This window comes from Gadus morhua, chromosome 18 (assembly GCF_902167405.1).
Source record: "Gadus morhua chromosome 18, gadMor3.0, whole genome shotgun sequence".
NCBI classification, from domain to species: Eukaryota; Metazoa; Chordata; class Actinopteri; order Gadiformes; family Gadidae; genus Gadus; species Gadus morhua.
In genome coordinates this window covers 21,307,101-21,328,775 of record NC_044065.1, presented here as the reverse complement: position 1 = coordinate 21,328,775, position 21,675 = coordinate 21,307,101, and the positions used below count along the sequence as shown (strand labels likewise).

General features: G+C 43.9%; 1 protein-coding gene across 4 annotated transcripts in view; it reads left to right on the top strand.

The window, feature by feature from the left end:
- The window catches only part of ryr2a (ryanodine receptor 2a (cardiac)), a 168,591-nt gene that overhangs the window by 38,154 nt on the left and 108,762 nt on the right, over positions 1–21,675 (top strand). For all 4 annotated transcript variants that reach the window (XM_030340489.1, XM_030340488.1, XM_030340487.1 and 1 more), the window contains 13 exons: positions 1,256–1,412; positions 2,482–2,646; positions 3,023–3,144; positions 3,400–3,583; positions 5,078–5,213; positions 7,199–7,294; positions 7,856–7,974; positions 9,026–9,159; positions 10,122–10,363; positions 12,268–12,460; positions 12,886–13,102; positions 14,024–14,128; positions 15,155–15,258. In XM_030340489.1, the coding sequence (XP_030196349.1) occupies positions 1,256–1,412; positions 2,482–2,646; positions 3,023–3,144; positions 3,400–3,583; positions 5,078–5,213; positions 7,199–7,294; positions 7,856–7,974; positions 9,026–9,159; positions 10,122–10,363; positions 12,268–12,460; positions 12,886–13,102; positions 14,024–14,128; positions 15,155–15,258 (1,974 nt within the window). The remainder of the gene's footprint in view (positions 1–1,255; positions 1,413–2,481; positions 2,647–3,022; positions 3,145–3,399; positions 3,584–5,077; positions 5,214–7,198; positions 7,295–7,855; positions 7,975–9,025; positions 9,160–10,121; positions 10,364–12,267; positions 12,461–12,885; positions 13,103–14,023; positions 14,129–15,154; positions 15,259–21,675) is intronic.

Sequence of the window (21,675 nt, the reverse complement as noted above, 5' to 3'; positions counted from 1 at the left end):
ACGACCACACCAATACCACCTGTGCGAGTTGAATCTGTGTACTATGGGTACAGCGACCCCAGAATCATTAGGGTAGCCATTAGGATGATGTTTTCTTCTTCTATAAAATATGTGAAAAAAAAACATTCAAATACTAGATGTGGGATTGAAAAATGAATAAGGCCTTATGTGTTTTTTTTTTCAAAAGATGAAGTTGGTCCTGTCTTATTGGATATACCGGTCACCGACCAATGAACCATTTGATGCTTCCTTGAATTGTTGCCAAATGATATTCCATAGTTGGCATGTTCCTTGCTTCCAACTGAATTGGGACAGTCACACGCCACAATATGACCTGTATTTGTCATCTATGTAGGAAACATCCTTGCAATTGAGACACGGCTTGAGAAACAGAAAAATAATCCTATTCACGTGCCCCAGTATAATTTTCCCTTTTGTCTGCAATATTACCGCAGATTGTAGAGTATTGGTGTTTAATGTCAGTTTACTTTCTGTTCAGCCCCATATGAGCTTGTCTGCTATCAGACTTTAGTCTGATTTGTGAGACTGGTGGTAAATCATCTGACCCGGAAATGTCTCGAGCTTTATGTCCAGTAAAAATGTAGATTTACATCTATTCAATATTTTGTTTAGAATTAAAATACATTTTTGATAATACAATTGATTTAAATCATGTATCTGCTTTCAGCCTTTTCAGCCATCCAAGAGCAATGCAATAAAATAAAATAAAATTGAATCAGCAAACAAGTTATTTTTTTATGTACCGAAGAACATTTGTTATAATGTATTGCCAAAGGAACCCATAACCTTCCACAACATGGCCGCCAGACGGCCCGATCAGCCCAATCACCTTCAGGTGCTTAATGGCGGGGTTAACTTACCAAACGAGGTGAACCTTAAGAAACATAGGTCGAGGTCAGGCTAGAGTTCACCATAGGAGGCGCTACAAGTTACGATCGATTGAAAACTTTAAAGAAGCATAGCCCCTCATCCCTTTTGGCGTACGGTCATGAAGCTTTGTATGCTGGTCACCAGACCCAAGCTGATGCTATTCAAACATTATCAACCCTGATAAAACATAGACGGTCATAATGATATTTATACCGTAAAGCTTTAATTGCTGTTAACTACTACTGCTACTAATGCTACTGCTACTACTACTACTACTACTACTGCTTCTATTTCTACTACCACTACTATGTGGCCAGGTTTAGGTATCTAAAGGGCCTGATTGAATGAGGTGGTGTTTGAGCAGGTGGAGCGGCAGCCACACCCGCTGGGGCCAGCCGTTCAGACTACGACACGTGACCACAGGGAAGTACCTGAGTCTGCTGGACGACCGCTCCCTCCTCCTGACGGACAAAGACAAGGCGGACGTCAAGTCCACCGCCTTCTGCTTCAAGTCATCCAAGGTAAGAGGCCACCTCAAAGGGAACCGCACCAAAGAAGAGCTCCTCAAGAATGGGTACTTTGTGGGGAAGAGCCAGCAACAATGCTACACCTTCCTCCATGTTTTAGATCAGAGAGGGACTTTTGAGAGAGAGAGAGAGAGAGAGAGAGAGAGAGAGAGAGAGAGAGAGAGAGAGAGAGAGAGAGAGAGAGAGAGAGAGAGAGAGAGAGAGAGAGAGAGAGAATCAATGTGTTGCCAGCAGCTCTGCAATGAATAACATTTCACCCATTTATAATGGTAAAAAAAATTAATGAATGAATGTCAGTGAATGGGAAAAATTACGGATCACAACAATGAACATTGATTGAAACAAGCGTATTATGTAACTACACAATTCATCCAAATATTTGCCATGGGTCTAGCATGAGATTTAAGAATGGACAGGATAAAAAACTGGATTTGCACATTGATAATATGGCAAAGATCACCATATAAGAGATTTAACCATGTTCTGAAAGATAGAACACCTATTTTGGTTTCACTGCCACTGAATGGGTGAAGTCTATTTCCCGGCCTCCTGGCTTCAGAGCCAAGCGGGTGAGCGACCGGGTGATTACAGCACCCTCACACGGCCCACTGACTCCTCACCACTCACACTATGGCCCGGGCCACTGAATGAAGCGAGGGGGTTCTTGACTGTGAGGAGGGACAGATATGTGAGGAGGGAAAGAAATCAAGCTGGTCCAAGAGTTTGTTAGCTGACTTTGAAACATACATTAGTGCACCTTTTTTATTTCTCTAGGCTTCATTTTATATCACAACTTTTATATCCTGAACAGTTGTCTTGAAAAGCGCTATATAAATGAAAAGAACAGCCATGGACAGAAACCGTGCCAGTTAATTAACCTACAGTATTTTGCACCCCTCCACTCATCATACTCTACCGCTACCTCTACTCACCACACTCTACCTCCACTCATCACACTCTACCTCCTCTCATCACACTCTACCTCCACTCATCACACTCTACCTCCACTCATCACACTCTACCTCCACTCATCATACTCCACCCCTACGGCCATTCTCTTCAGGAAAAGTTGGATTCCGGGATGAAAAAGGAAATAGATGGAATGGGAGTGGCTGATATAAAGTACGGCGACTCTGTGTGTTACGTCCAGCACATGGACACCAGTTTGTGGCTCACCTACCAGGCCATGGATACCAAGTGTGCCCGCATGGGCGGAGTGCAACGGAAGGTATTGTTTCTAATCATCCCTCCGTCACCAGATGGACTGGTTACATTTTGAAAGCCAATGGCTCTGTAGTGACGAAAGAGTGTTGCGTTGTTGTTTTTTTGGTATTGATTGACAAGAACTCTGTGTGATTTTGAAAGAGGAGGTATCTATTTTACAACAGGAAATAAGCTCTGTTTATGATAATGAGACTGAGTTGCTGGGAGGGAACCGGAGTTGAATCCGTTGTGTAAGGTTAATGGGAGAGACCGGCACAGTAAATCCACCTTCACTGGTCTGGTCGCAGAGCTGTGATCACGGTCCTGTCGGCTGGCCATTTCCACTCCCATGATCAGAAGAAACAGTTCCTGCATCAGTTGAGAGGTTTACTTGGTTTCAGGCCATCATGCACCACGAGGGCCACATGGACGATGGCCTCACTCTGTCTCGGTCACAGCATGAGGAGAGTCGTACGGCGCGAGTCATTCGGAGTACTGTATTCTTGTTCAACCGCTTCATCAGGTGAGCGGACCTCAACACACACGTTCACCTGGATGGGACTCTATGGGCGTCCATGGCTACAGTGATTTCTGTTTATCTGACACATACTGTTAGCCTGAGGGGGTGGGGCTAAATGGTAAGGGGAAGGCGTTACCCCTTCAAAACAAGGGGGAGGGGTAAGGGGTAGAAATGGGATTGGGCCTAAGGCTCTTAGGTCCTCTGTTCCATCTCTGAGATATCTCGAAGATACAAACCTGACTGTTTTCCTCTTTCCAGGGGCCTGGACGTGCTCTCTAAAAAAGGGAACACCTCTGCTCTCGATCTGCCAATCGAATCGGTCAGCCTCAGTTTGCGGGATCTGATAGGCTACTTCCAGCCCCCGGACGAGCACTTGGAGCACGAGGAGAAGCAGAACCGGCTACGACATCTGAAGAACCGGCAGAATCTGTTCCAGGAGGAGGTAGGTGGGGAACTGGGGGGATTGTGGGAAATACAAACATTTGCTGATACACTTTTTTCCATAATGTACTGCAGAAAATAGACGGGCAATGTGTGTGCATGCATTCAGTCATCTGTGGTTATAAAGGGATGAATGAACCAAGTTGGTTTTGAGGATCACAGCGTCACTAACCTCACCTTGCGCCATAAGGTGGGTGGTCCACTCTAACCTGATCATTAACCTCACCTCTCTCTGTAAGGTGGGTGGTCCACTCTAACCTGATCACTAACCTCACCTCGCTCTGTAAGGTGGGTGGTCCACTCTAACCTGATCACAGTTTACCTAACCTATTAAAGGAAGACTTTGATCACGTTAACGGCCCAGACTGTTGGTCCTAGTACCCATGGAACACATGTTTTTTACAGACAGGATACCAATGCACCAGACCATGATCAAGACCTCCTCATGAATTCTATCTGTAGGGTTTCCAGTTCAGCTGCAGTCCTCGCGATGTGGAAGACTCAGTGGGACTTTTATTATTTAGATAACAGATTCCAATGTCGCCCCATTGTTTAGCTCATCCATAGCCATTATATAACAGGGATGCTTCTATACTTTGGCCACAATAAACACTGAGACCCTAAGCCTTGCTCACCTTCCACATGATGATCACCAGGAGACACACGCAGTCCAACAGTATACATACTCCTGCAGTACCAGTACCCCATACAGTCTCTCCTGGTCACACTTGGCTTGTGTAAACCCTTAAACATGTTCGAGTCCAAGCCAAGCTGTCTGGCAGGATACGGTATGTGGATACGGTTTGGCCCCTTCTCCCAAAAGCGTCCATCAGTTATTTGGCATAGTTATTCCATTTGGTGGATGAATATAATGTAATTGCCATGCCATCCTAATGGGATCCTTATTGGGCATTGCAGGTGTCAGTTTTATGATGTACATCTTGGGGAAATTAATTCCCCACACCCTTGTCGTTTTGGGACAGGGGCAATCCGACAATATCATCAGGCTCTGGATATGATGTGGATTTGAGAAATGGTGTGGAAGATGTAACAGCTTCTGCTCCGCAATTATTGACAAATGGTTACCTAGAAAGTACACTTATGACGAAGCTGCCTGATATTATTTCACTAGCACAAAGTCTGATAAAAAACATAATACTGTGATTTGGATCAGGCATCGCCATTCCTTGCCAGTACTAGAGCTAGGGGACAAACAGTTTAGCGTGTAATCTAGGGACCTGGAAGATGTGGTTGTGTGAAGTTGAAAGGGTTCATATGAGTAACGAACGGGGAGGAACAAATTGAGTATCTGTGTGGAACATGCTGATAAGAAGAGTGCAACAAGAGATTGGATTGTCTTTGCCCGGTCTCCCCAGAGGATGAAGGATCTATGATGGCGTTCCGATATGGTTTGTACCCCACCCAAAACAATGGGATGGGGGTGAATTCAGGAAAGCTGACTCCTCCTGTGTCTGCTGTCCCTCTTGTCTTCCAGGGGATGACCAGCCTGCTCCTGGAGTGCATCGACCGGCTCCACGTCTACAGCAGCGCCGCCCATTTTGCCGAGGTTGCAGGGAAAGAGGCGGGGGAGGCGTGGAGGTCCATCCTTAACTCGTTATACGAGCTCCTTGGTGAGGAGACTCAGGAGGACTGACATCCTCACACACTAGTGATGGCAGCTCCACACCGTGGGTCCTACTGTCAGCCACGACGAAAAATAATACACATTGACAATTCTAATTTTACTAATTTTAGAAGAGGCATCATACTATTTTAGTTTAATTACACCTGTGCTCCATTGGACCCAGTTAGCATTTGACTGAGTTAGAGGCAATGAATGGAAGCAAGTGAGGTTAACTAGCTCTCTCAGTGATGTGGGGGTGTGAACACACCATTCAAGCTGCTCCAAAGTAAAGATATTTTAGCAAATTTCTTGTCTCCTTATTAAAAGTGAAGCTAAAAAATTAAAGACAGATTATTTTGTGACATCACAGAGTGACGAGTTGCACAGGGACAAAAGATAAATAAACTCAAAATGCGAGCAGAAGAAAAGTGAGTTTGGGAAACATTTGGAGAGGTAATGAAGAAGATGGTTTGGGTGCTGGCTTGGATTTTGATGGCTGTGACTTACTTCATAAATAAGGCACAAGACAGAATAAGGACAAATAATCAGTATGAAATACAAACAGAAATGCATCTTTATGCCTCAAAAAATCATGTGTGTGGTGGTTCTGCAGATGAGAATGGGGTCTGGGTTGTCCTGCCCGAGCATCACTGACTCCCCATTCAAGATTTATGGGAATTACGGCATATTTTTGCAAGCCACAGCCATGAGCAATGGAAGGGCATGATAGGGAATCCAACTCTCACTAACACTGAGTGAGATCATCTGTTTTACGTGACGTGTATTCAGGGTAGGCAATCTGCCACTTCAAATAATATGGGAAAGATTACTTAGTCATGAATAATATGTTAAATTAAATTCAGCAATCACGTCTGTTCTCAAAATGCAGAAAGTGTCCAACAGTGTTACAATCTAGTGAGAGGTGCAGAGGTCAGCATAGTGGGCCTGATAGCAGCTCACTCAGTGGATATCTCAAGTTCCCACTGTGGACTTCTGGTACTGTCTAAGCAGGGTCAGCACAAACCTCCCAGCCTGCCCTGGCCCAGTGGGAGGTTTTGTCACTACGAGCACGTAGTGACAAAACGTTGATTGGACAGGGGAGGCACTCTGTCTCTCTGGCTTGCCCTGGCCATATGTGCTCAGTGGGTGGGAAATAAATGAAGCCTTACTTTCCAGCTCGCCTTGCACTAGGGGAGCAACCTTACATATGCTTAAGTAAGATGAGGCGAGGGTGAAGAGGGTGCGGACGCTACGGATAAACAAGCTCAAATGTACTTTAAGGTGTTGTGGTGTGTTGATTTGAATCCAATCGCCTTGAAACTCAACCAGTGTTTTATACTATTGGTCAAGATTAGCACATATAAAGGTTGTTTGATTCGACCATAAACTCCCCCACAGCCACCAAATAAAACACAACATTTAATGACTATTTACCATCGTTTTTGACCTCTCGCTCTCGTTTTCTTATGTTTTTTTTCTTCAAACCAGTTCCTTTGATTGGCAATAGGGCTCAAACTGGTTGATGCAGATATTGCAGATATTAGGCTTCATCTGGAACCATTTCTTGTTGTTCAAGCTCATCTTTATCTTTAGGGGTCGTACAAAATCCGTAGTGATATTGTTTTTTTTATGTCTCAAAAGCTTGTTGAGCTTTTAAAATGAGGAAGGGATCCAAATGATGGGCCAGATTCTCCCATTGGGGGCGTTTTTACTACAAACATGTCCTACTAATATATAATAATCGGTAGCAGTGGTGAGCAGGGGCCACAGTTCAAATCTGACCTTGAATTTTTTAGCTTTTTAACAAAGCTAGCCATACCATGTAGGACCCCCTTATCATTTCATGCAACTATTTTGGTCTTCATAATTGAATTGTTTTTATTGAATTAAATGTGTGTCAATACATAGTTTACGTGCAGCTTGGTTGAAGTTTGTGTTTGATGCCAAATTGTAGAAGGAAATAATTGTCTCTGCTACCCTGCCCTTTACTAGCTGCACTCATAAGGGGCAACCGGAAGAATTGTGCTCAGTTCTCTGGCTCTCTGGATTGGCTGATAAGCAGACTGGAAAGACTGGAAGCTTCATCTGGTACGTTTCACCATGAATGTTTCTCTTGGGCAAACATGCTCAAAGGTTAGGGTCAGCCTGTTACTTTTGGTGGATTGCTTTTGTATTTTTGTATTGCTTTTGTATTCTTGAGGTTCTACATTGTGTTACTGTGTTTCTAGGTATACTGGAGGTTCTACATTGTGTTTGTAGGTATACTTGAGGTTCTGCATTGTGTTACTGTGTTTGTAGGTATACTGGAGGTTCTACATTGTGTTACTGTGTTTGTAGGTATACTTGAGGTTCTACATTGTGTTACTGTGTTTATAGGTATACTGGAGGTTCTACATTGTGTTACTGTGTTTGTAGGTATACTTGAGGTTCTACATTGTGTTACTGTGTTTGTAGGTATACTTGAGGTTCTACATTGTGTTACTGTGTTTATAGGTATACTGGAGGTTCTACATTGTGTTACTGTGTTTGTAGGTATACTTGAGGTTCTACAGTGTGTTACTGTGTTTATAGGTATACTGGAGGTTCTACATTGTGTTACTGTGTTTGTAGGTATACTTGAGGTTCTACATTGTGTTAATGTGTTTCTAGGTATACTGGAGGTTCTACACTGTGTACTGGTGGAAAGTCCTGAGGCCCTCAATCTCATCAAAGAGGGACACATCAAGTCCATTATTTCTCTGCTGGACAAACATGGACGCAACCATAAGGTGGACTTTACACGAATCCCTTGACACTATCAGACCAGTTGGATTGCATGCCTCAAATGCAAAGCCCATTTATAACACTTATAGTCCATGTATATAACCCTTGTAGTCCATGTAAACACTTACAGTCCATGTATAACATTTATAGCCCATGTAAACACTTATACCCCCTGTATAACACTTATAGCTCAAAAATCACTTATAGTCCATGCATAACACTTTTAGTCCATGTAGAACACTTATAGCCCATGTAGAACACTAAGAGCCCATGTAAACACTTATAGTTCATGTATAACATGTATAGTTCATGTGTAACACTTATAGCCCATTTATAACACTTAAAGTCCATGTAAATCTTCCAGCCCATATAGAACACTTATAGCTTATAGCCCTATCTGTATGGTTGGTTGAAAGTTGACACTGTCAAATGCTTTGCGTAGCCCTGTACTAGTTTGTGTTGCACGGCGTGGCCAAGCCCAGAGCAGCAGTAAGCAATGCTGTCCCCAGTGTGACGCTCACCAGTGTCAGTATCATTGTGGTGGGAAAAAGCCAGTACAGCCAGACCACCCATACAAAATATACTTTTTGGAGGGAGACAATATGATTGTTTCATATGATTTATTTTGCATAATAAGTCATTGTTTTCACATGTCCCATGATTACATATGTGAATTCAATGTACCAAACCTATTTTAGTGTCTTTGGTATGCAGTTCTTCTTAGCACACGTTGGATTTCTTTGCATTGCATGCAGGTCTCAACGCAAACCCTTCTGCAACACAAGGCCTAAACTGAGTTGCATTACAAATAAATTGACTTTCTGTGTAGTGCCACGCAACTACACAATCAGGGTTTAGAGTGCAGCAGGTCTGTTTGATAGCTCAATGAGCTAGACCTCAAGGCTCCTCCCTTCATTAGCAAGGTGACCATCATGTCAGGTTCTGCTTCTTGCCTGCACTGCACAGTTCCTAGTGCAGTGCAATGTGTATGATCAATTGGTAGTGCAAGAAACTAAAGTGTGTGTGTGTGTGTGTGTGTGTGTGTGTGTGTGTTAGGTTCTAGACGTGCTGTGCTCCCTGTGTGTGTGTCATGGCGTGGCGGTGCGCTCTAACCAGAACCTGATCTGTGACAACCTTCTGCCGGGCAGAGACCTGCTGCTGCAGACCAGGCTGGTCAACCACGTCAGCAGGTACGCACCGCCGCACACACACGCACACACACGCACACACTCACCGTACACGCACGCACACACACACACACACAAACTTACTTTGACCGTCAATATTATCTGGATATTTAATAAGATATACCCGGATGTGACTGGCGCTTAAACCGGGAGAGGAACTTTAATAATTCCTAGTCTCAAATGTATTGTCATTAAAATAAATGTTTTTTTTTCCTATAAAACCCTTCTACAATAACAGTATCCTGGACTTTATATTCATATTGTGTTGAGCTCCACCCCTAGGGACGCGACCATGTAGGGACCGGGACTTGTAAGCCGTGAGGCTCAGTCGCTCAACTACTCTAAATCCTCCAGTGAATGTACATTCGGCAGGTCAAGTTCAGCCTTCCAATATGAAAGGGTTAGTGATTATGAGTGATTATGTGCGATGCCAAATTGGAACAGTGGTACTTTTGGCGGTCACAGAGGCTCTGCATACAGCCGGCCCATTGGCCTGCGCCGCGTTGAGCCGTGAGATGGGCCTTACATTCACTGGCAACAGAGCAGACGACAGTACTGCGAAATAATGCAGTAGGCTAACAGTCTGCACTAGGCTCACTTTAACCTCCAGAAGAATTCTAGTACAAAGAATATACATCGTCTGGCTGTGTTGGAGTCAAGAGTACGTGACCCTGTTCCTGCTTTGACAGTAGGAAAAACGAAACCAAAAAAAAATTCTCTGTGCGATTTACTTATTTCCTGCATCCGATATCTGCCAACTCGTTTCCAACCCAGTGCTCCCACAACTGACCTTCAGCTTTACACACACACACACACACACACACACACACACACACACACACACACACACACACACACACACACACACACACACACACACACACACACATATATATATACACACACACAGTGCCCTCTAGACAAAGAGAGCGATGAAGGTGACCAGTACGTCCTCCCTCCCGCAGCATGCGGCCCAACATCTTCCTGGGCGTGAGCGAGGGCTCGGCGCAGTACAGGAAGTGGTACTACGAGCTGATCGTGGACCAGGTGCAGCCCTTCGTCACGGCGGAGGCCACCCACGTCCGCGTTGGCTGGGCCAGCACCGATGGCTACGCCCCCTACCCAGGGGGGGGCGAGGGCTGGGGCTGCAACGGGGCGGGGGACGACCTCTACTCCTACAGCTTCGACGGACTCCACCTGTGGTCAGGTGAGGCGCTGACACCACCCGCTGGGGTCAGAAGGGTGGAGTAAGCCCACCCCAGTACCCCTCTCCCTATGCAGTACAAACACATCTTTATTTAGAATAGTGCAAGTTAGACCCTTTTTCTATCTTCATCTATTTATTAATTTAACAGGTACAGGTTATTACCAAGCAGTCAGTGTAAATATATAAGGTGAAGGCTGCTTGTTAGGCTAAATTGAGTGTTTGCGCCAAACAGCAAATAAGCAACAGTGTCATCCGTTCCACAGCATGGACCATATTCGCAGCGTTGTCCATACTGACGAACTGTGCGTGAAAGTTCAAATACTTTAACTCCAGTTAAATGTTCACCGAGTAGAATCACAGGAAAGCCGTGCCATTCATCCATTGGCCATTTAAGGAAACAGCCCCGCCTCGACCACATCTGCTAGTTGAAGCCAGCAACCTGAAACCATTGAAATTTGAAACAGGAATATGAATTAAAATCTGTTTCCAGAAACAAATAACTTATTTTGACTACTGGAACTAGTGGATGAACTTAAACCAATGATCAGACACATCTTTAAAGGGGACATTATATGAAAAACAACACGCATACAAACTTTGAAAAAAGTCTGTGCATGATTTTACTCTCGTAAAAAAATTGAGGTGGAGGATTAATTAGTCTCTTCAGGGTTAAATAAGAAAGAGATTTCGAGAACTGTTAGGCAGCCCATCAGTTAAAGCTCTTGGTGTGTTCCCTGATAGGCCAGAGTCACTTTTACCTGCCTGTGACCTGGCAGTAGTTTGTTTTTTCCAGTTGGTTCGATTCACAGGGAGGAGAACCGGACATATGTGCCTTACCAGTTGTATTAAGATTCATGCAGTGAAGGCACGAGAGCAACTCCGAAATCCCTACCTGAGAGATCTGCTGGTGATGTGAACCAGCCTTTTTGTTTGCTAGTATTCAAGTGTCCTACAGGACAGCAGGCAGGAGAGAGCCCCTTATTGGGCCCTGTCCTGGCCCTGACGTCCTACCTTGACAAGACTGCTAGAGTCACTAAAGAATGAGCGTAGTCCAATTAGAGGCTCATCAACTGAATTGATGAATTTATTGTCCAAGCTTACAAGTACCAATAACCTCTCAAAGCTGTTGGTATGAGGTAGCCCTCCACTTAGAGTTTGACTACCTCTGAGAGGTGTTCCCTTAGCGGACTTCAGGGCAGCTACGTGTGCAGGGTGAACGCGGCTTCAGGTAATCCTGTGGTTTTCTGACCGACACCTCCGCAACCGTTAAGGGGGTCTGGCCTCCTGTGACCTCTTGAACAAGTCATCCAGGTCCTCATTTACTGACTCAGTGTTCAGGAAGGATTAATAGAACAAGTTAGGAATGTAACCCCGGTTGTTGTTACCAGAGATCAACGCCACTCGGTATCTTGGCAAGAAGGTTCTTAAGGAATCGTATCCTAGGTGGGTGTGCCCTATACTCCAGGGACGTGTGGAATACATTGCCTAAGTCACAGGGGACTTTGTTGGTGTAAGGTACTCCACCTGTGCATGCACGTTGGATATCCTAATGAACACTTACTAGTTGAGGCGTTGGGGGATTCCCTCAGTTGTCCATGTTTTACTTAATTGAATCAGAATTTGCAACAGTTTGTTGCGATCTCTGTAATAAGAGCTTAAACAGAAACCATAATTGATTGATTGCGTAATTTGACAGCCTGAAGTATCTTCTCCTACTGCCAAGTCCCAGAGTTAAAATCTGTAATGGCTCCACGCTTGAAATTAAACTTCATGGTTTATAGAAACACTGGAGAAAGTTTCATGCTTAAGTCATAAAATTCATAATACCTTCCATATACAAGCTTATCTGCTTCACTACATAGAATGCGGCTGAGTTTGTCTCTATGTTGTATATGAATGGACAGGGTGTATCGCACGGACAGTGAGCTCTCCCAACCAACACATGCTGACGGTGGAGGATGTGGTCAGCTGTTGTCTGGATCTCAACTCGCCCAGCATTTCCTTCAGGATCAACGGTCAGCCGGTGCAGGGCATGTTCGAGAACTTCAACTGTGACGGACTGTTTTTCCCTGTCGTCAGCTTCTCTGCTGGGATTAAGTAAGTTGTTCTAAGACCATCGAAGAGTTCTGTCACCTTATTTTTGTATACTCAGTTTTATGCTAAAAGTTCAAAACTCTCCCAAGCCCTCATGTCCTGTCCTCTTCCCCACTCCTCCCTACCCATCCTCTCCTCTCCCCCCCTCTCCTCACCCCCCTCCCCTCTCCTCTCTCCCCTCTTCTTCTCTCCTTTCCTTTCCTCTCCTCCCCTCTGCTCTCTCCTCCTCTCCTCTCTTCCTAACCTCCTCTCTCCTCCTCTCCTCTCTTCCTAACCTCCTCTCTCCTCCTCTCCTCTCCTCTCTCCTCCTCACCTCTCCTCTCCTCTTCTCCTCTCGTCTCCGCTCCTCCTCTCCTCTCTTATCTTCCTCTCTCCTCCTCTCCTCTCTCCTCGCCTCTCCTCCTCTCCTCCTCTCCTCTCCTCTCCAGGGTGCGTTTCCTGTTTGGAGGACGTCACGGAGAGTTTAAGTTCCTTCCGCCGCCGGGCTACGCCCCGTGCTACGAGGCCGTGCTGCCCAGGGAGAAGCTCAGGGTGGAACACAGCCAGGAGTACAAGCAGGATCTGGCTGGGACCCGAGACCTCCTGGGACCCACTCTCACGCTCTCTCAGGCTGCCTTCACTCCCACACCTGTGGACACCAGCCAGGTATGTTCTCAGAGTTTAAATGGGACATAGGCACAATTCAGGAGCGTTCATTTGAGTACGTTAGCTGTAGCCATAGCATCTACCAATCATCTCCTCCATGATTGGTTCAGGGAAATCAACCCTGCCTTTCATTCACCTTCTCCCAACCGTTATATGGCGTTATATCTCAACCAACCTGGTCTCACAGGAATCCGTGAAAGGACCACAGACGCTTAACTCAAAATCCGTGGTGGCCTCACTGAATCACTATAATAAATAAATAGATAAATGTAAATATGTATTTATATATATATATATATGGGCTACATATATTTTTTATTCATTGATTCTTGTGAGGCTGTGTTGTCTCAACCAACCATTGGTGTGTGAGTGCATCTCCAGCCAATGGTGTGGAGGGAGGGAGGGAGGGAGGGAGGGAGCAGAGAGGGAGGGAGGGAGCTGAGAGGGAGGGAGGGAGCAGAGATGGTCGGGACGTATCTCGGGCGACTTATTTGAGAAATCCTGCTGTCCTACTCTTTTCTGCTAGCTCTGTTTACAACTCTGAAATGTGAACTACGGTAGCTTAAAGAGCCAGTGAACACACTGTTTAAGCTGGAATTCAAAACATTATGAGGTGCGACCCACGGCAACTTTCCTTTTTAGTACCAGTGTGTGTAACCATTATGAGTGTAACCATTATGAGATAATAAGCAATGTTGTTTATGAAATGTACCACACAATGTAGTGTTATACTATATGTCGGGTAAGCCAAACCCTCACTCGGACATAGACATTAAATAATTCACTGCTCAGACAGATCTTCACCATCCACACGTGTGTGTGTGTGTGTGTGTGTGTGTGTGTGTGTGTGTGTGTGTGTGTGTGTGTGTGTGTGTGTGTGTGTGTCTGTGTGTGTGTGTGTGTGTGTGTGTGTGTGTGAAGATTGTCCTACCACCCCATCTGGAGAGGATCAGGGAGAAGCTGGCAGAGAACATCCATGAACTTTGGGTCATGAACAAGATCCAACTGGGCTGGACCTACGGAGTGGTGAGGCGGGGGGAAACGAAAATGTTATATTCATTTAATGATTTGATTTCATTACTTAAACGTGTTTTATGAATTGTTTAAAGAAAACCAAGCAACCAGTTTGAGCTTGTCCCTTGCATAATCTAAAGCAGCCTTCTGTCCATCTTGTGATGGATTTTATGTCCATTTAGGGGCGGGGCTGTATTGGTGTTCAGGTGTTGTTCTCCTTGCTATCTGCTCGGCCAAAAGCATCAGTAACAATTACTTTGTTTTCAAACCAGCTCCTTTTTTCAAGGATTTCTGGAAACTGGAAAGGTTCTGAAATAAGGGATCTCCTCTCAGTCTACAAGTGTTGCACTAGCGCCACCTGCTGGACGGCCCCTCGGCTCTTCTATACTACAGGGCGGATTTCTCGAAGACACACAGCTTCCGTAGAACTAGAGTAGACCTACTTCCAAATATCACAAAGCTAATGAGTGGTTTGAACATTGAACAAAGTCTTGATGAAATTGCCCGGTAGGAGTAGCGCTATTCACCCAGAGAGAATTCACCCGGGCTTTACTGTGGGGGACGCCAGGAAAGGAGAAAACAGGGCATCCTGCTCTGTTCATGTTAATTATGTGATTAGTTACCAACCCGTGGTTATGATGTAGAGCTTTTGGTTGGACTTGTTTAAACATTGAAACAGCTGCTGAATCACCACAACAGACCTCATTTCTCTTTGAGCATTTTGCTGGCATGGTACGTTGGTCTCTGCGTGTCAGACGGGCTCAGTGCAGCAGCCCTCATTGAAGACAAGTGAGAGCTTATTCACATGGTTAGAAGATACGCAACGCTTCCATGCTTAGTCTAGCAGCGGGTTTAGTCGCTGTTTCGACCAGGATCAATCCATAACTCTGCTCTGTAAGACACTACATCACTGAGTAACACACTGCATCATGACATCATCTAAAACAAGTTGTTTCAAGGTTTAGCTTTCCTTTAATGGTGACGAAAAGCTAACTGAATCTACATGTCGGTTGTAATGTCTGTTTCCTGTTGCTTCAGGTGCGGGATGATAACAAGCGGCAGCACCCGTGCCTAGTGGAGTTCTCCAAGCTGCCCGAGCAGGAGCGCAGCTACAACCTGCAGATGTCTCTGGAGACCCTAAAGTAAGGCCCTGCTCCCACCACAGGATAACGCTGTGAAACCAGGCCGTCTGCAGGAGCCTTCTGCTGCTGTTGTAGCGACAGAGATAAGGTGCTTAGCTACTAATGTCCGGACTAAGAAGGGGCTGATACACAGCTCATCCTCCTGGAGAGAGATGAATGATAACGCTTGGCAACTTGGCCACTGGTGATAAACAATATATCAATGTGGAGATATTTCCACCTGTTACATTGATATAGTTCACCATATAAAAAAAGATTGGCTGACTTTTGGTATGCTGAAAACAAGTCACTCTAGTCCATTACCGCCATAAACCACGCTATGCAATCGACTAGTTAACTAGTTAACACTGCTGCAGCTGTCTCCGTCATGGTGACTCTCTTATCTGAGCTAGAGTTAGAGGTAGTTGGAGTGTCTGAAGCCGCTCACAGTGTGAGAGAGACTTGCCTCGTGAAACACCGGACCACTACAGTGTCTCACACAGTGACTCTTGAAGCAAACCAAAAGTATGTGACAGTACTTTAAAAGGGGATTTATAATGGAGTAGCAGGTGGAAATATCACCGGGTTGATCTTTTGTTGATCACAAGTTGCCAAGAAGCGCAGCGCTATCGTCCACTCTCTCAGGTGAAGTCCCTGAACGTTTCTGGAGGAGCCGGCGCATGGCCGACCTCAGACCTGGCATACCCTGAGCGTGAGCACCTTGTCTCTGCCCTTAACGTGGTCTTGGGTGCCACATGACTAACGGAGATGGCAGCTTAGTAGGTAGGCTCTGCAGTCAAGCTAACTATTTTTGTAAACTTGATAAATAGAGCTTTAACAGTTGTTATTTTTTAGGTAAAGTGATATTACCGTCATTGAGGATGTTACTCCTCAACGTTAAGCCTGGTGTCAGCTACTCCCAAAAGGTTTGAGTCGCAGCCTAGAAAAGCTATCCCTGCTGTGTGTGAGGGTGCTACGCTAAAGGGGTGTCTCTCACATTGGAGGGGGCAATGTAGTACACCAGTGAGAGTTGACAAGCGGCCGGCAAGTTCTAGTAAGATGATCTGTTTGGTGGCTTGGTGGGGGTTGGATCTACAAGTACAGGTGGGGTCCTGTAGGTAAACTGTTCGTGTCTGAAATCCATGCCAACCAAATCTGCCTTTATTCCAGAAACAGACTTGAGGCCCGTCCAATGCAGCTCAAGCTTGTTGCTTGAAAAAGAGCAAGTTTACTGAGAAAAGACTTGCATGCAGCTATTGTTTTTGATAGAATTGCCTCTAAAATAGCAAGTGTTTTTGCCCTGAGGCTCTTCTGAGGCACAACAGAGCAAGCTCTACGCCAAATGGACATTGTTGTGCACTTAGGCAACGGAGAGTCCTGCATTGATTTTCTTGAACCCGTCACGCATTGGAGGAATGTTAAATCTTTACATCGGAAAATCGACGATTTCAAGAACACAAAGTGCCTGATTAGCGATCTATAAAGTTTTCCCTGATGTTCCCAGCTATGCTTACATTGAGGATGGCGGAGGACCGGCGTGCGTGTCCTGATCCCCAGAAGGGGCCGTCCTTTGTCTGCTCCTCCATGGATAATGCTCCACATTGAAACCAAAGATTGTAGGCCAACACTCCCGTTTTGGATGAATTTTTCTTCTCATTTTCTCTTGGAGCAACATATTGATCATAACCTTTTTTTTTTGTTAGTTGAATTACCAAATTATTCATAATTATTGTTAAATTAAGAATTATTTACGCTGGAGCTCTCACTTGATCAAGGCTATGAGTGTTTGTTTACCTTTATTTTCTGAATCTTGTCCATTACAGACCATTAGAATGCTCAGAAAGTTTCTCACTTCTATTCACTGCATTTGTGGATTTCTATCACTTTAAACATTCAGACTTGAATAAATAGAACCCCTTGGAGTATGTCTTTAGTAAATTGATTGACCACATTGATGTGTATGATAAACATTGGAACACACACAAGCTATTTGACACTTTGATTTACTGCAGTTCAAGGATCTAAAGGGCTTCATACAATGTGTGTTCACTAGTGTTATCTAATAATGTTGCAGAGCTTTCATCCAGCCTATTTAAATTATTTTAATTTATTTTAATATTCTCCATAACTGGCCTTTATATTTTTCAAGCATAAAGAGGACTTGGACAAAGAAACTGAGCAGTTGGCCGTATCTTGCCCTCCTGTGGCAGTATTCAGAGCAGGAAAGTGACATGTAATTCAATATGCCTTCAAAGTATCGCCCAACAACTTAAAAATATAAATAAATGGCAAATGGAGAAAAGGCTTCAGCACAACCAATTTCCTCTTTTATGTTGTTCAAAGTTGACTTGAACTCAATTTTGACATGAAAACAGATTTTTTTTTTTTTTCTCTGTCGCTCCTAAGCAGAATGAATCGATGCGCAGATGACAGGTTATAGTGGTTTCAAGAAGCCTCCATCCGCTAAAGCCCCATGCACAAATTGATGGACTGCTGATTTATAGACTTATGCCGAGGAGATGGTCTCCTGACCCTTAACCATGTATTATGTATGGGGGAGTCATTAGTGGGAGAACTCTCTTCTATACAAGCCCCAAAGCCTCAGTTATAACAAATACCCTATATATAACTAGAGGTTTGCACTGGCCAAATCTACAGCCACTGCCCATTAATATCTTCCCCAAATATTTGTAGCAGGTCGTTCGATTATGGCATGCATTTCTTTGGAATGATAAACGCCCCTGGTTAAACCTTAGAAGACCGGGAAGGTCTGTAGATTAGGGTGTACTGGGTAACTAAAACCGAATGAACTAGTCTTAGGGCCCAATAATAACCATGGTTAGTTGGGTTGGTCTGAATCTTAAATTGGTACTGGTGGTTCTCTTGCTGATGGCCGCGTACGAAAGAGCAGCGTTATCGCAGGAGTCATTTTTATTGGTCAGAAATGTTATGAAATTATTATGTATCCAAAAAGTTTAATTACATTGCTACATATATGTTTGATGTCTTTATTCAACACATTTGATCACCCCAGAAGTCAAGCAAAACTCAAGGGACATCTCCATAGCAGTGTTTTGTCTCGTTTCTGAAGTGTATAGGCCATCTTTTTTATATTGTATAGTCCTGTCAGTTTTACCGTGTTGTAATTTTTTTTTTAAAACTATGTTTCTACTTTGTTTGATTATCATGATTACATTTTAAGAGTACCTGCTTCCAATCCATATTGTGTCACTAGACAATATATTGCAACGAACGCTGAAGACCTGGCTTTTGTTTATGAAATATTTAGTTCTGTACATATCATCAAATGCCTGCAGAAGCAGTTACCAATAATTTATGAGGTTTTGGTTTAGTTCCTGCAATAAGGTTGCATTGCATTCTCACTGCAAGTGAGAACTGTACTCACTGACCTGTTATTTTGGTTAGCACAGCCGCATTAACAAATGCCAACCGACCCGTACCAGTGGTTCAACCGTCTCAGGGTTTGATTAAAAAGGACAAAATGGTGTGCTTGGGAAAGCGCTCTTGGTTACATACTGCATTTGGCTTGGCAATCAATTCACGCCTTAATACTAATGATGTCAGAGTATTGAGGCCAGTAAGTGGGACTTGGTAGTGGGAAAAATGAGGAACCCAGTTAGACAGCTCATAGTACTCATGCTCTCTCTCCTTTATCCTTTGGTTTTCTAGATGTTCTTTTTTTTGTGATTTAGTCTGTCTCGTATGTTTAAGGGTTAGGGTTAAGGGTCCTTCATGAGGGCTCCTCTAAAACACAGCACAAAATCAACTTCTGTCTGCTATGACGAATGCATATACCCATGTTGCCAAGCTAATCTTACATGCTCCATTGGTGCTGCATGCAAATACATTTGGCATTAGAAATAGTGTGGGCTTAATGCAACACACTATTGCTATCTTGCGGCTTATTAGTATGGTTGTAAGCAACACACTATTGTAATCATGTGTTTTATTATTATGAGTGTGGTTGTAGAGCAACACACTATTGTTATCATGTGTGTTATTATTATTAGTGTGGTTGTAAAGCAACACACTATTAGTATCACTAGAGTTTAGAGTTCAGCCTCTAGTTGTAATTAAACCCATAGCAATAATGTGGGAACCCCAGTCGATAATGTAACAAATTTCTAATCGCATAATTAATAACATTTTGCCTATAATGTTACAACGTATTACAACATTTTGGTTCACCTATTATGTAATGAAGCAAGCACAATCATTTCCTCCTTACATTATGAGGCAAGCATAAGTTTTCACACATTTTTGCTGCATTTGTATATCAGGAGATTCGACCCTGTGGTCGAGCACACTTGATGCTTTATATGCGGACATTGATGTCGTTTAGACATCAGTAGAATCAATGGGGGGTTAAGGGGGGTGAGCTTGCAAGGGTGGGATATGATGTAGGGTCTGAGTTTGCAAGAGGCGGGATAAGTGTGGCCGCTGTCATTGTAGTTTGTTTTGATTTGACCATAGACAAAATGGAGGCAGAACGGGCAGAACTCATCGCGATAATCTTAAATCTTGCTAAAATGATGCATCATATATCCCGTTGCCGAGTTAGAGACAAATAAAAGAAACGACAAAGAAGAAAGGCGTCGCGAACGACTGCGTGACCGAAGAAAGGGAGCGTAGTTTTTTGCTTCATTTCACATATAACTAACATTTGAAAAAATGTAGTTGATTTCTGTGTTTAACTGAGAAAACATGGAGTGGAGGGACGGGACCCTATAATGTTCAGCTGACTGTTGTCAGTAATAATAATAAAAAAGATATTATCGATACACATGCAGCTGTGAACTCTTGTAATTGATTGTATGATGTTTACTTTTGGGGTTATGATAAGACCTATCTTCTGGCGTTCACCATTTAAATTTCCTACCGGAAAAATACTACCTCAGGGGTAGTATCATTCAGGAAATTTTCGGGGTACAAATGTCAGGATATGTTGTTCAGACATACAGCCCATCAGGAGAATAGCAGGAGAATATCAGGACTTGCATATGTGTCTGAAAGCAGCTAGTGTGTGAGCATTTGATTACGTTATAAAATGAGTAAATGTATGGGTAATGGGGCTAATTGTTCAATGGAAAGTGTAGTATACTATGCATGCAAATCAATTATTCAATAGCTTTTACCGTTATTCAGGGATGAAAAGTGCATTGACATTTTAAGATGCATGGCAACTACTATTAGTAAGATGAAAATGATAATCATCATTTAGATTAAACATCACTTCAAGTTTCCTGGCCAAGACAGGCAGCAGTAGCCTACAGTCACACATAGCATACACACAAAAACATAAGAAAAATAAAACAACTAAAACAGTCCGCAGGGGGGAGGGGCGCAACAAAGTGTGAAGACATTTCGGGAGGCTCAAGGAGAAGAGTAATATTACATTTGAGCAACAAAGTGTAGTCTTGTAGTGGACTCTATAGACATAATTCACCATACTGTTATATTTACATGTTTTCGTTGTGTGTTATAGGGACGCTGGCTCTTTAAGATCACCTGACTAACTTGGGCGTTGATATGCCGGTCGGCGCGTGTTTGAATTTAACAATTTTATGTGACAAATTGAAGGACCTTGCCATTGCTTGTCGATGTGAGAAATTGTCTCTTCATTTCTTTTATCGCAATTTCTCTAGTCTCTAGACAGCACGTCTTACCTGGGAGAGTTTGTCGACGGCGACGCCGTTAAAACTGACGGCAGGGGGAGGGGGGATATCAATATCGCAAGACATTGCGGGATGCGGGATCAATCTTGCCGTTGTCTTTCAACACGGGCGGGTGTGCGTGCGTTTGTGCATGCGTGTGCGGTGTGTGTGTGCATGCGGTGTCCTGCGCTGCGTTGTATTGAAATGTCTGCGTCAGCGCTATTCATATTGATGTTTGTGTGTGTATGCGGTGAGTATGTGCGTGCATGCGCGCAATGTATGTGTGCGTTCGCGCGTGCTGTGTGTCAGCTACAGGCTGCTTGGCGTGCATGTGTCTGCGTCCGTGTTTGCGGTGTGTGTGTAAGCGGTGTCCTGCACTGCCTTTGCCTTGAAACGTCTGCGTCAGCGCGCAAGTTTGTTCGTGCGTGCGTGCGGTGTATGTGTGCGTTCGCGCGTGCTGTGTGTGTGTGAGCTGCAGGCTGCTTGGCCCATGCGCACTGACCAACTTGAGTAACTGGTGCGACAGGCCGGCTATTATATAGTAGCCTAGTAAGATGTATTTCATTAGCAACACTATTGTTATGTTTCTTTTCGTATTTATTTCCGGGCATTATATCCTCCTACAGTTTTGGAGTATAATAACTAAACCTATGGCAAAGAATTTTGTTCATTTTGCAGAACAAATATTTCCCTTTTTTTAAAAATACATTCTTTTGATATTATTATTTGATATGAAACTGAATTGGGAAATAACTCTAAAATC